This window comes from Barbus barbus (assembly GCF_936440315.1).
Source record: "Barbus barbus genome assembly, chromosome: 3".
Lineage (NCBI taxonomy): Eukaryota > Metazoa > Chordata > Actinopteri > Cypriniformes > Cyprinidae > Barbus > Barbus barbus.
This window is the reverse complement of record NC_136731.1, coordinates 44,439,752-44,455,410: the sequence shown is the minus strand read 5'-3', so window position 1 is coordinate 44,455,410 and position 15,659 is coordinate 44,439,752. Positions and strand designations below refer to the sequence as shown.

The window sequence follows — 15,659 nt, the reverse complement described above, 5'->3', positions numbered from 1 at the left end:
ACAGTAGGGGGCGGATATGCTCCTTAAACCCGCCATTAAAAATAGAAGAAGAAGAAGATTGTTTACTGGGAGACTCCCTTGTGTTGATAACGAAAGCACACTCGACAGGAATAAAGGAAATAAGACTTTAAAACTGACATAAACATCGCCTTAAGGTAAGTTTATCATCAGCATCTAATATAAATTCGTATTATTGTAGATTTTCGCGTCTGTATCGCGTGTTAAATCCGATATTTAAACATCAACACTGTTAATGGAGTTGTGACGCTTGTAAAAGCTGCACAAGTTCATCTTCGGGATTATAACGATATCGAGCTCTAGATTCTGCTTGTAGATGAGATTGATTTACAGATTCTTGACAATCGGAAATGTAGGCTACCAGAGGAGGAAGTACATGTTTAAACAGGAAACAGGAGCGCGCTTCTGTAGGCCGCGAGCATCGCAGACGATCAGCTTCAGTGAGAGTTTGACAGATTAGTCTGAATACACACGATTATAGCTAACTAAACTAAACTAACACAGGATACAGGCAAAACCAGTTAACAATGTCGATGTTGGTCGAATTCACAAACATTAACTTAGTTCATTAGGCCCTCGTCAAGCGAGCTCAGTGCGACACAGTAATTAAACATCTTATATAACACAATTTTATTTGTACGTTTTCTGAGTGGTCTACCTTCCTAAATCTTTCCTTTGTTTTAAACAGTTGCGTTTGTCCATATGGAAAAACAGTTTATTCTGGTTTTAGCTTTAATTCTTTGTTTGTTTTTGTTCTGGGCGCTTACGTCTGACGTCATGCAGGAATGAGAATATAAAGTGATGTTAAAAGAGTTATTAAGAGAGAGAAGCCACGGATAAGATCATTTAAAATCCTGTAAAGTGTGAGATTATTTGTGCCAGTGTTGTGCTGACCCCTTTAAAATTTAGGCATCACGTCATATATAATCGTCCAGCCCAAAAAAGTATAGTTTTTGTCTTTATTTAAAAACATCCAGTTGTGCAGAATATAAGATGGTAAATATTTAACTGAGTTGTTGATACAAGATTTAAAAATACAATATATAGGAAAAATGATAACTGCAAATCTGTGTTTCGCTGCCTGGAGTTAATTTGTTTCTGTGAATTGCAGCAATTAATTTCTCTCTTCTTTAGCTTTTGGCAGTCTGTAAAAATATACCTCAGATTTCTTGTCAAATCTTTCTGGTTTTAGATGTTTTGTGTGTTCTGTCGGAGCATTCATGCTGAAAACCAGTGCTGACACTAATGTATTATACACCATCTATTATATATTAGGGCTGTGCATTTAATTGAATGCGATTCTCATGTGCATCTCATCAGTAAAGCTGGTTTCGTGAATGGCACTAAATCTCCATCACCTGTTTTCAGATGGAGCAGCAGTTAATACACAGAGCTGTAGTTCACTTTCAAGCTACGCAATATCACGTTCATAATCAAATTCGATTAATCTGCGATTATGAACGCCATATCACGTAGCTTGTCGGTGCCCTATTATATATTCAGCATATTTAGCTTAATCTGTTTTGTACCTTAATTATTTAATGGATAAGTGAGTTCATGAGTCATTAATGGGGTCATCAGATGCAAAGTTCACTTTTACATGTTGTTTGAACTCAAATGTGTCTTGGCACATTTTAGTGTACACAACCACCCTATAATGGAAAAAAAAAAATACACTTTTTTTTTTTTTTTTTTTTTAATCCCGATAAATTAACTCCTTTCTTGTATTAATCTGTTCTCAGATTTTTGGCAAATAATACGTTTTGCTTTCACTCCAATTACTCGAATACTAATCACAATATTATGTGTCATTTGTTCTCTTGTGTTTCCATATGCAGGTGTGAAGTCAGTTTCTCATTATGGAGAGCAGTGAGAGATCTTCATCTCTTGATTACAGCTGTGTATCTCTGAAGAGTGACCGATCCATGAATAAGCCTCCTTTATTTAGTAATGATCCAATGACCTCTGACCCCAGGTGAGATATGATCCAGTGAAACAGTGTTGTTAAGTGAAAGAAAGTGAGTGACGTGGCCAAGTATGGCAAGTCATACTCTAAATTTGTGCTCTGCATGTGACCCATCCAAGTACACACACACTAACACACACACACACACAGTGTGAATATGGGGTTAGATCTCTGCTATAATTCTGTGTGCAAAAGATCATATTTTAAACGTGCAAGAATGAAAACGAACATTTTCTCCACAAAACTCCGTTCAGTGCAGAAAATGTTCGTCTCGCAAAGAAGAAACTATTTCAGGGCACATTTAAAATAATTTTTTGGATGTTTGTTGCCTTGACAACCAATCACTATATTGCCTGCATTACTGACGACAGCGGAAGAGGAAAAATGCAGGGCATGCGTAATTTTGCAAGTTGACATTCTGATCATATTTTACCAATTCCAAACCGCAACAATCTTAACTACAATTAATTTAATATTTTATCATTTATAACTAGGTTAACAGATATGGGCTTTTCTCTGGCCAATGGGTGCAGCAGGCGCAATGATATTACGCAGCGCTGCTTTTACAGGGAGTGTGCCTTGCTACCATGGAGATATTTGTGAGAGACACTGTGTAATACCACGACTGAGGTGCCCTTGAGCAAGGCACCGAACCCCCAACTGCTCCCCGGGCGCCGCAGCATGGCTGCCCACTGCTCCGGGTGCGTGTTCACGGTGTGTGTGTGTGTGTGTGTGTGTGTGCGCATTTGTTCACTACTCACTGCTGTGTGTGTGCACTTGGATGGGTTAAACGCAGAGCACCAATTTCGAGTATGGGTCACCATACTTGACAATACGTCACAACTTTACGACTTTACTGTAATATCAGTGCGCCTGCTGGTATAGCCACAAAGTTCCTTGATTGCGTCCAGAGAAAGAAAATAAAGCTGCTAGAGTGACCAGCCAATCATCTGACTTGAATCCAATAGAAAATAAGAACTAAAGATCAAGAGACCCACAGAACCTTCAAGATTTGAAGACTCTGTGGAACAGTGGGCCAAAATCACACCTGAGCAATGCATGTGACTAGTTTCTCCTGCAGGAGGCTTTCCTGAAGCTGTCATTACTAACAAAGGCTTTTGTATAAATACATTTCAGTAGTTCAATACTTTTTCCCTGTGCCATTCAGTTTTATTACACATAACTTAATTTCTGAACTTATTTGTATGTATGGATTACTTTGGTCGTTATCAACATCTGGTGAAAATTTCATGTCAGCAGCACCTTTAGAAATATATTTACTGAGAAATATTATTTTAACCGCTGTAAATGTGTGTATATCTCTCTATCTCTCTATCTCTCCATCTCTCTATCTCTCTCTATCTCTCTCTATCTCTCTCTATCTCTCTCTCTCTATCTCTCTATCTCTCTCTCTATCTCTCTCTCTCTCCATCTCTCCATCTCTCCATCTCTCCATCTCTATCTCTCTCTATCTCTATCTCTCTCTATCTCTCTATCTCTCCATCTCTCTATCTCTCCATCTCTCTATCTCTATCTCTCTCTATCTCTCTCTCTCTATCTCTCTCTCTCTATCTCTCTCTATCTCTCTCTATCTCTCTCTCTCTATCTCTCTATCTCTCCATCTCTCCATCTCTCCATCTCTCCATCTCTCCATCTCTCTATCTCTCCATCTCTCTATCTCTATCTCTCTCTATCTCTCTCTCTCTATCTCTCTATCTCTCTCTCTATCTCTCTCTCTCTCTCTCTCTCTCTCTCAGTCAGAGTGTTTGGCAAGTAAAAATAAACGCGCTATACTGAACCACCAACTTGCACACTGGCGAGTAAAATCTAATAATTGACTGATGTTAGACATAAATTAGCCTGCCAGAGTGAAGATTTACTTGCATTGGTAGATGGTTTTTATAATAAATGAAACAGCAGACAGAACTAAACAAAGAATTATTTCTGTTTTCTCAGGCTCTCATGGAAATGGAGAGTTTCATCTCTTGATTACAGCTGTGTATCTCTGAAGAGTGACAGATCCATGAATAAGCCTCCTTTATTTAGTAATGATCCAATGACCTCTGACCCCAGGTGAGATATAATCCAGTATTAACACCATTAAACACTGACCAGCATGAGCAATCACCGGGTTACATTACATTATTTCTCAGATGCTCCACGAAATGACAGGCGCTGATTCAACATGTTCAATCAGAGAAAACACACACTGAGCACAGCAGCAGATTCAGACAGGAGTCACACACTGATCCCACAAACCAGACGAAGAGTCTGTTTCCACTGTTAGTGAACCAACAATTACAGCTGCAGCTAACACATATTTTCAGAACTGATTCATCTGCTGATTATTAGTTTGATCAGATTATTTAAAACAATGTTCCGCCTCATCCTGCCCAGTGTTGTCATCCAAACAAGATGCAATATGAAGATTCTAAAAATAAATATAGTGAATGAATCTTGTGTAGGATTTGTATTTCTTTGTGCAAAAAGGGTTAAAATATAAGCATTGCATTCTAAACAAAATAACTGATTGCTTACCATTAAAAGCAGAGGATGACTAAATTAAAAATAAACAAACAAAAAAACTAAATCAAAAGCACAACATATTAACTTGTACAAGGTTTGAGAGACACATTCACTCATTTGAACATAGAAATGATATTCTGCTGCTCCAACAGTTACTGCTCAAATAAAAACACAATTATACATATGGGCCAGATTTACTATCAGTTTGCACCGCCGCAAACCCTCATTTGGTGTTAAAAGACTACTGTCAGGATTTACTAAAGGCATGCAGTGGGAAAGTTAGCACTGAAAATGTTTGGACCGTTAATTTTGCAACTCACCTTAATGAATATGCATTTGTAGGAGTTTCCCTTTCGATTTGCACTCGTCAATTTACTGGTGTGTGTGCCATAATTTATCACCCCCCCAAAAAACGCACACTTGTCTGCACACTCTTGGCAAATAAAGCTAGTTCTAATTCGATTCTGAATCTAAGTCATGCACAGAATTTTCCCCTCATATCAGCGCTTGTATGGAATTGTGCTCTAATGCTAATTTGCCCTGTTTAGTAAATCTGACCCTTAATTTCTAATAACCTATTCTCATGAAAATATTATGTAGCTATATTTGAGCAAAATCTATATTTCAGTCAGAATTGTTGCGCTCCTGTTCTGTTGCGCGTCACGTTTTTGACAGGCATGTTTTCACCGGTGCTCCTTCACTGACATCTGTGGAGTTTAATGGAGATTTCGTCTCAGGTTATGCAAAATGGAAATACTTTCTAACATTCACAGAGAATAATTGAACCGTATGTAAGCTCTGCACTGAGGAGAACACGTCTCAAAAGCATTAAAAAGGAGCCGCGTCTGTCAAAGCACGACAGGACAAACCGCAGCAAACACTGAATATAAAGCACTCTGATGCTTCAGATCAGTCCTGCATCTTTCCCACAGCAGCTGTTTTCCATTTGTTTTGTCCATAGAAAAGTGTTAACTACTATAAAGCGATGTGACTGACGGATGTTTTCTGCGCACAGCGTTCAGACACGACTAATCCATAATCACACTCACTGACGAATATTTTCATTATTGATTTTTTTTTTTTTTCAGTTATTGTTGCAACCCTGCTTATAATAAATGAAACCGCAGACAGAACTAAAGGAATAATGATTTCTGTGTTTATCAGGATCTTCGGGAGGAGAAAGAGGAAGATATCTTCATCTGCAGATCCCAGCTATGTGTATCTGAAGAGTTACAGATTCATGCTTGATCCTCTTAAGTTCAGTAATGATCCAGTGACCTCTGACCCCAGGTGAGGATAAAAATGTAGTGATGATTGAACTGCTTTATGGGAGTCAAAAACACACTCGATGCACACAGACAGCACTTGACACAAACACACATGCACTTACATTTTCATTGCACTTCTAAAGTTTTTTTTAATGTAAGACATACAGTGCTGCTGGAAAGTTCAGGACTTGTATGGAAATCTGGATCATATTTATGGAGAAATATCGAAAATTCTAAAAGGTTCACAAACTTTCAAGCAGCACTGTATATATGAAAGGTCATGACAATGTCTAAATGTTTTTCTTTAATAGATATAACAAAACATTTACAAGCAGAATTATTTAATTTATTAGAATACAAAAAGCACACAAAGTTTTGAAATAGTTCTGTGTTAATGTCATTATTCATATGCCTACTTTAAACAGTGTGTAACCATAAATACCAATATTAACCAGGAAAAAGCGAAGCAAAAAAAAGTGTATCCATAATGTGGGGTTTTAATTATAAACAACCAAAGCTGACTCTTATTTTGTAATGCCTGCTGGCTGTTCATTCAAAAAGATGAGGAAGATAAAATATGCATCTTACATGTTGCAATATCCACACCATAAAGAAAAGACTAATAATTCATCAGAAGTCAATCACAAGCAATAATCTGGCATAAATATGGTCAATTCACTGATCGTGAACTGCTGTGAAACCACAAGACATTATACTGAAAATAAAAGACTGACATCTCTATCGAAGTAGATTTTAATTTATACATCCTTTATTTGTAATTTATATTCAATTTATTCTTCTTGTGATATTTGAGCAGAGCAGATGGAGAGCGCAGCATCTCTCGAGGAGCCTCTGTCTTCTGTCTGAACAACACGAGCGTTAGAGCGTCTCCGAATAAACATGATGAACTACAGAGAGTCAAAAACCAGCACAAAACCAGCATGAAGAACAAGTATGAGAGATTATTTGAGGGACTGAAACTCCAGGAGAATCAAACCCTCCTGAACAGGTTCTACACTCAGCTCTACATCTTGGAGGGAGAGAGTGAAGGAGTGAAGGAAGAACATGAGGTTTTACAGATGGAGAAATCAGCCAGAACACAACACTCACAAGACACTCCAATCTACTGCAATGACATCTTTAAAGCCTCAGCTGAAGCAGGATCTGAGGAGAAAGACCAGATCAAGACTGTTCTTACTAAAGGCATCGCTGGAATTGGAAAAACCGTCTCTGTGCAGAAGTTCATTCTGGACTGGGCCGAGGGAAAAGCCAATCAGGATGTAGATTTCATGTTTGTGCTTCCATTTCGAGAGCTGAACTTGATCCGAGATCGTCAGTACAGTCTTCACAGACTTCTGCTGGACTTCCATCCTGAACTTCAAGATCTGGACTCAAAGATTTATGATCAGTGTAAAGTTGTGTTCATCTTTGATGGTCTGGATGAAAGCAGAATCACACTGAGGTTTTCAGGCGCTCAGAAAGTTTGTGATGTGAATAAATCTTCATCAGTGGGTGTGTTGATGTCAAAGCTCATGAAAGGAGAGCTGCTTCCCTCTGCTCTCATCTGGATCACCTCCAGACCAGCAGCAGCCAGTCAGATCCCCTCCGAGTACATCAGCCGTCTGACAGAAATTCAGGGATTCAATGAGCCTCAGAAGGAGGAATATTTCAGGAAGAGAATCAGTGACCAGCATCAAGCCAGCAGAATCATCTCACACATCAGAAGAGCAAGAAGCCTCCACATCATGTGCCACATCCCCGTCTTCTGCTGGATCTCATCCACTGTGCTTCAGAAGCTCCTGCAAGAAGATCTGAGTGCAGAAATCCCTCAAACTCTGACTGAAATGTACATCCACTTCCTGCTGATTCAGATCAACATGAGGAACCAGAAGTATGAAGAGAGAGATCCAGAGAAACTCCTGCAGTCCAACAGAGAAGTGATTGTGAAACTTGCTGAAGTGGCTTTCAAACAGCTGATGAAGGGCAATGTGATGTTCTATGAGGAGGACCTGATTGAGAGCGGCATAGACGTCACTGACGCCTCAGTGTATTCTGGGATTTGCACAGAGATCTTTAAGGAGGAATCTGTGATTTATCACAGGAAAGTCTACAGCTTCGTTCATCTGAGCGTTCAGGAGTTTCTCGCTGCTTTCTATGTGTTTTACTGCTATTTAACCAAGAACAAGAAGTCACTGGAGATTTTTCTGCATGGATTGAGATCTTACAAATGTAAAGTCTCTCTGTATGATCTACTAACATCAGTAGTATTTAAAGCATTCCAGAGTAAGAATGGGCAGCTGGATCTGTTCCTGCGGTTCCTGCTGGGCGTCTCACTGGAGTCCAATCAGAGACTCTTACAGGATCTACTGACACACACAGAGAACAGCTCAGAGAGCATCAGGAGAACCACACAGTACATTAAAGAGATGATCAAAGATGCACTTGATATTTATCGTCTCTCAGCTGGTCAGTCCATCAATCTGTTCCTCTGTCTGCTGGAAGTGAAGGATCAGACTCTGTCCAGAGAGATTCAGGAGTTTGTGAAATCAGAGAAGAAACTCTCTCCTGCTCAATGCTCAACAATATCCTACATGCTTCAGATGACAGAGGAGCCACTGGATGAGCTGGACCTCAAGAAATACAACACATCAGATGAGGGGAGAAGAAGACTGATACCAGCTGTGATCAACTGCAGAAAAGCTCTGTGAGTGTTCATCATTAATTAAAGTACATAGTTAAACACAACCCAGTCACATGAGAAACTCGTTCATTAAATCACCAGTAGACATTTTCTCTTGTGAATGAAGAAAAAGAAAGAAATTACTGGAAATATTAATAGCAATAATAATATAGCATTATAACATTTAATCATCACTAATTATTCATCATAAAATGCGTAATGTTCCAGCTGTTTGACTGCTGTTACAGTGAACTATTACAGTGACGGCAATGCTTCTACATTTTACTGTACAGCACTAGCCAGTATTTTAGATTAGTATACGTTTAAAGAGGTCTGCATTATGCCATAAAGTAAATAAAACCATAGAAAAGGTGGATTACTGTGAATGGGAATATTCTGAGTGATATAGGTCTACATTTCTAACACTGTAGTAACACTACTCTCAGCTTTATGATCACATTGTCACAAATAAAACTTTCAACAGGTCACACATGTACATGAATTATTCAACATAATACAACCTAAGATTTGTCATTTAATGAGATATGTTATATATCCATTTACATGTTAGCATTTTGTGAAAATGACTTTTGCAAACACATTTCTCTGAATGAGTACAGAGAACAAGCCCTGATTCACAACATTAGTTTCCAAACACAGAAATAAGCTGCAGTTTAGCTTTGCAGCATCCAAAACTGATGTGTTATATTCACAGTAAGCTACAGAATATGTGGAAGACATATTATGGAATATATATATATATATATATATATATATAAGATCAGGATTTGAACACTATAATAAACACAAATCCAGCACTAAAGCATTGTATCTCACAGTCGGTGCAGAACGGTCACCTCAAAACAAAGATGTGCATGATGCCTCTGATTATCTTATTATTGTGAAGTGAGCTGAATGAAGAGCTTTTCTCTCGTGAACACGCTTCTGGAACAGCTGCTTCTGGGCGTTTTAGGTAAAGAGTTCATCAGTGGTCTAGTGGTCAAGCGCTGCTCAACGGTGTCAGTGGCACGGGTTCAAATCCCCAGCAAATCTGCTTGTTCTTTTCATTTTAGGTCTCAAGGAAACGATTATGTTGATAATTAATTAATCCAATAATTATTAGAACGATTAATCAAGTAATCGTTGATTATTTCACTGATTAATCAGTAGACATTGCCGGATTATTCAGCTTTTGCAGTTAGTTAAAATGTTGAGTTATGTATATTCTAACAAATATATAACAACAATCACTTCAGCTTTTGAAACTCATATTATGTAATTACAATTATATAATTAATGCAAATATATATATATATATATATATATGGCACACAAAATAGATGACCGAAAGAGAAACTCTCACCATTTAATTAGCGAAAGATCAAGCTTTGATCTTTTCAAACCAAACTATCGCTTTAATGACAACATTTTTTCCCACTGATAAGATTTTATCACTAGCTTGCGCCACACTGGAGAGCTGCTTTAAAGTGAAAGTGACTGACATACGGCCAAGTATGGTGACCCGTACTCAGAATTTGTCCTCTGTATTTAACCCATCCAAGTGCACAGACACAGCAGTGAACACACACCCGGAGCACCTCAGTCTCACCTCAGTCGTGGCATTGAGGCTGGAGAGAGCACTAGTTACTCACTCCCCCCACCGACAATCCCTGCTGGACCTGGGAATCGAACCTGCAACCTTTGGGTTACAAGTCCGACTCTCTAACCATTAGGCCATCCTGGTTAATTTGATTTCCACATGTGTGACTCGGTGAATTCGTCTTTCTCTTACTGTGAAGCTTAAACTACATATCATGCATTTATTCAACACCTTTCCTTTGATCTTGAATGGCTGTGATGTTGAATAAAGTTAATAAAGCAAATAAAGTTACTGTGCCTGTGAACACTTTGCCTCAAACTAATGCAACTAAAGCACCAAACAAGGGGAAACTAAAATATTTAACAAATTAGCAGTAAGGAATTGATCCACTAAATAAAAAACTATAAAACTGCACAGCTGTATGTAGAGTCTCTCAAAAGTTTTTATTTTTATACCCTCAGAAAACTATATATTGCAAAAGTTTAAATATTCATTAACTGAAGAAACAGTCAGATATGAATCAATCTGAATGCTAAGATGATCAGAGTATCAGACCATGTCATCCTCTGTTCCCTGAGGACCGAAAACTGGCAACCCTCTGTACATGTCTGTATTGTTTTATTTAATCTCTTCTAGATTTTCTTGCTGTGATCTCTCAGATCAGCATTGTGAAATGGTGTCATCAGCTCTACAATCCTCAAACTGTGTCCTGAGAGAGCTGGACCTGAGTAACAATGTCCTGCAGGACTCTGGTGTAAAGTTTATTTCTGATGGACTGAAGAGTCCAAACTGTCACCTGCAGATACTGAGGTATTTAAGCACATATATAAGTGACCATTTACAGTCAGCTGGTCACAGTGTGTGTCTGTAGATGATCTGACTGTTGATGTGTGTGTTCTGCTCTCTTTCAGTCTTGCTGGCTGTAATCTCACGGCTCAGTGTTGTGAGAGTTTGTCATCAGCTCTACAATCCTCAAACTGTGTCCTGAGAGAGCTGGACCTGAGTAACAATGACCTGCAGGACTCTGGTGTAAAGTTTATTTCTGATGGATTGAAGAGTCCAAACTGTCACCTGCAGATACTGAGGTATTTAAGCACGTCTGTAGATGATCTGACTGTGTGTGTCTGTAGATGTGTCTGTAGATGATCTGACGGTGTGTGTCTGTAGATGATCTGACTGTGTGTCTGTAGATGTGTCTGTGTGTGTCTGTAGATGATCTGACGGTGTGTGTCTGTAGATGTCTGTGTGTGTCTGTAGATTATATGTCTGTGTGTGTCTGTAGATGATATGTCTGTGTGTGTCTGTAGGTTATCTGGCTGTATGGTGACAGAGGAAGGCTGTGGTTATTTGTCTTCAGCTCTGAGTTCAAACCCCTCACACCTGAGAGAGCTAGATCTGAGCTACAATCACCCAGGACCATCAGGAGTCCAGCTGCTCAAACACAAACAGGAGGATACAAACTATAAACTGCAGAGACTCAAGTATGTCAAACACTAATACTGGCATACAGAACTTGTGTGTGAATGATGCCGATCTAAATTGTGTGTTTGTGTATTTATAGTGTGGATCATGGAGGAGAGATCATGATGACAGCAGGACTACGAAAGTGTAGGTCTACACACACACACACTTGTTTCGCTATCCTTGTGGGGACTTCCATAGGCGTATTGGTTTTTCTACTGTACAGACCTTATATTCTATTGCCCTACACCTAAACTTAGCCCTCACAGGAGACTTTTAGCATTTTTAGATTTTCAAAAAACTTAATTCTGTGTGATTTATAAGCTTGTTTACCCGTGGGGACCTCAATTTAGGTCCGCACTTGTACACGAGTCCCCATGAGTCTGTGTGTATTCAGGTTTAAATCCCCACCGGTATATAAAAACACACACACACACACAGATTGTTGTTTGACTGTATCACTGATCTGATCTCATAGACTTTCATTGTTTGTCTATTACAACCCCAAATTAGAAAAAGTTGGGACAGTAAGGAAAACGCAAATAAAAAAAGTAGTCATTTCTAAATTTACTTTGACTTGTATTTCATTGCAGACAATATGAACACAAAATATTTAATGTTTTGTCTGGTCAACTTCATGTGATTTGTAAACATACATTTCCTGTCATTCAGACCTGCAACACATTTAAAAAAAAGTTGGGACAGTAAAGCATTTACCACTTTGTAATGTTGCCATTTCTTTTCACAACACTTAAAGACGTTTAGGGACTGAAGACACCAAGTGATGAAGTGTTTCAGGTATAATTTTGTCCCATTCTTCCTGCAAACAAGCCTTAAGGTGGGCAACAGTACGGAGTCTTCGTTGTCGCATTTTGCGCTTCAAAATGCACCACACATTCTCTATTGGAGACCGGTCGGGACTGCAGGCAGGCCAGTCAAGTACCCGTACCCTCTTCCTCCGCAGCCAGGACTTTGTAATGTGTGTGGAATGTGTTTTTTTTTTTATTGTCCTGTTGAAATATGCATGGGCATCCCTGGAAAAGATGTCTTCTTGAAGGCAGCATATTGTGCTCCAAAATCTCTATGTACTTTTCAGCATTAATGTGCCATCACAGAAGTGCAAGTTACCTTTGCCAAGGGCACTGACACAGCCCCATACCATGACAGACCCTGGCTTTTGGACTTGTTGCTCGTAACAGTCTGGATGATCCTTTTCTTCTTTGGTCCGGAGCACACGGCGTCCATTCCTCCCAACAAATACCTGAAATACTGATTCATCTGACCACAGTACACGTTTCCACTGTGTGATGGTCCATCCCAGACGCCTCCGAGCCCAGAGAAGTCGACGGCACTTCTGGACACTGTTAACATAGGGCTTCCTTTTGGCACAGTACAGTTTTAACTGGCATTTGTGGATGTAACTACGTATTGTGGTACTTGACAAAAGGTTTGCCAATGTAGTCCTAAGCCCATGTGGTGATATCGCTTCTAGATGAATGACGATTCTTGATGCAGTGCCGCCTGAGGGATCGGAGATCACGGTTGTTCAGCTTAGCCTTGCGCCCTTGTCCTCTGTAGGAATCTGGAGGAATTAGATTCGTAAAGACGCACTGAAATTCCTCCAGATTCCTTGAATCTTTTAATTATGTTATGCACTGTTGAAGGTGAAATATCCAAATCTCTTCCTATCTTTTTTTGAGGAACATTGTTTTTAAACATTTCAATAATTTTCTCACGTATTTGTTGGCAAACTGGCGATCCTCGGCCCATCTTTGCTCCTAAAGGACTAGACCTTTCTTGGATGCTGCTTTTGTACCAAATCATAATCACAATCACCTGTTGACATCACCTGTTTCAAATCACATCATTATTTAACCAATTTACCTCATTACTAGCTCGAAATCGCTCCTGTCCCAACTCTTTTTGGAATGTGTTGCAGGTCTGAATGACCCCCAACTGGTGCTTTACACAACACTAGTCTGTACAGTTTTAGGCCTGACAGGGGTTTTGTTTGGGGTCCAGAAGTCTAGGACCAGCTGAGATCTGAATCACTAGTCTCTGTTCAACAGCTTTCACTATACTAGTGAACACGTTTGTGAAGAGGGAGGACAGATTGGCCTCTGCAAATATAGTCAAAGCTGTAAACACACCCAGACATCTTCACTGTTGAGTTGTTCTTGATGTTTCTCTCTTGTGTTCAGATGCTCGTGATCTCACACTGGATCCAAACACAGCAAACACTCGACTCATTCTGTCTGATGAGAACAGGACGATCACACGAGTGGAAGATCGTCAGCCGTATCCTGATCATCCAGAGAGATTTGATAAGGAACCTCAGGTTCTGAGTGTTGAGAGTCTGACTGGACGCTGTTACTGGGAGACTGAATGGAGGAGACGTGCCGAAATATCAGTGTCATATACAGGAATCAACAGGAAAGGAGGGAGTGACTGTGAGTTTGGTTTCAGTGACAAATCCTGGAGTCTGAACTGCTCTGATACAGAATTATCTGTGTGTCACAATAAGAACAGCATTGATGTACCTGCTGTCCGTTCCTCCTCTAATAGAGCAGGAGTGTATGTGGACGTGTCGGCCGGCTCTCTGTCCTTCTACAGCGTCTCTGACACACACACACTCACACACTTACACACATTCAACACCACATTCACTGAACCCCTCCGTGCTGGATACAGAGTCGATACTGATTCCTCAGTGTCTCTGTGTGATAGAGACTCTCTGTAAATCCTCTTTCTGGTGTTCACATGCACACAAACTCATCAGATCTCACATCATTAATTAAAAATGAACGAATACAAATATAGTTTTTCATTGTCATCTAGAAGTTATAAACCTTGGTCAGACAAATAAACTGAACCGTTAATAAAGAGATGCATAAGTTTGCTTTAATATTTACATTGTAAACTAATGACTAAATGTAATAAGTACATTTGTGACTCATTTAATCATGAAGTGGTTTATGAATCTGATGTGAACTGATGACAGTATGAATAATCATGAATGAGATTGAGATGAGCAGAATGAAACTCAGTATGAATCCGTCTCCTGATTGTCTGCTTTATTTTTCTGTCTGCGCTGATTTAACTCAATTCATTAAATTAATTCTGTACAAGCACTCACAGTGTCGCTGCTGAACACTTTATCCTGCTGTAATTCCAGTCTTTCAGAGCTTCAAAATGCTGCTTGATCACTAGAAAATCATCAGCATCTCTTCTTCCCAAATGATTGTCTCCACAAGCACAACAGCTTTATATGACAGGACACTGATTCTTGAGAAGTGGGACAAAATAGGATGCAAAAAAAAAAAAAAAAACCTTATACACTTGTGACACGCGCCGGAGCTTCGAATCACCATAGTCACGTGACATGGGTGCTTCGAAACATCTCGACACCGTGTCGAAACGTCAGTTTCACGTCAGCCATCCCTAGTTAAAAGTACTGTATATAATACTGGAAATATTGTATAATGTCCATTTATATTAATGATATAATGATATTTGTTTATTGCTCATGATTCTTTTGCATTGCAGGGTCTAATTTGAGCTGTTACATTTGAAAGATACTGTCATATATATGTGTGATATATATTTAGACGTCAAGAAAGTCTCACTCCTGACAATCAAGCTCATTTCATTACATATTCCACACAAAAGAATGTTCTTTCTGCCAATTGTTTTTATCATGCTGATAATTATGTAACATTTAAAATTGGAAATACATTTTTTAACAATCATCAACTCTTTCAAGTGTGACTTTTATAAACCTGTTGAATGAATGTTAATGAAATATGAAATAATTCAAATAAATGTACATTCTTTATTGTCACTATAGCATATGCACAAATATTAAAGTGAAAGTCTTGGATGCATTTATGTTGTGACAGGAAAGACCGGAATCCACGAAACACTAACTGCATAGTATGCATGTTATTCTCATAATTTACATATTACTACACAAAATGCACAAGAACATAATATACAGAATATGTTTAGAATTCATTATATGTTTTAAACACTGCAATGATCCTTTCAGCAGTTCCTGATACAGTATAAGTTACAAAACAGTGAATGAGTATGTTATGTAATGGAGTGCAATATCAGGCTTTATGGGGATAGTCCATCCAA

The 15,659-nt window shown here is 39.0% G+C and overlaps 1 protein-coding gene across 6 annotated transcripts; it reads left to right on the top strand.

The window, feature by feature from the left end:
- Nucleotides 1-31: 31 nt before the first annotated feature.
- On the top strand, nucleotides 32-15,355 carry LOC306852476 (NLR family CARD domain-containing protein 3-like; the record flags this gene model as incomplete). 6 transcript variants are annotated; one of them, XM_079389340.1, is made up of 10 exons in its annotated part: nucleotides 32-155; nucleotides 1,857-1,993; nucleotides 3,941-4,057; nucleotides 5,675-5,800; nucleotides 6,596-8,482; nucleotides 10,695-10,868; nucleotides 10,970-11,143; nucleotides 11,366-11,539; nucleotides 11,620-11,666; nucleotides 13,721-15,355. In XM_079389340.1, exons 2-10 carry the CDS (start codon nucleotides 1,878-1,880, stop codon nucleotides 14,257-14,259), a joined length of 3,354 nt encoding a protein of 1,117 aa, XP_079245466.1. In that variant the 5' UTR covers nucleotides 32-155; nucleotides 1,857-1,877. The 6 variants fall into 6 exon arrangements, with proteins under 6 accessions (XP_079245466.1, XP_079245465.1, XP_079245469.1 ...); XM_079389339.1 differs by having other exon boundaries at nucleotides 6,593-8,482; XM_079389343.1 differs by lacking the exon at nucleotides 10,695-10,868.
- Between the last annotated feature and the right edge of the window lie 304 nt (nucleotides 15,356-15,659).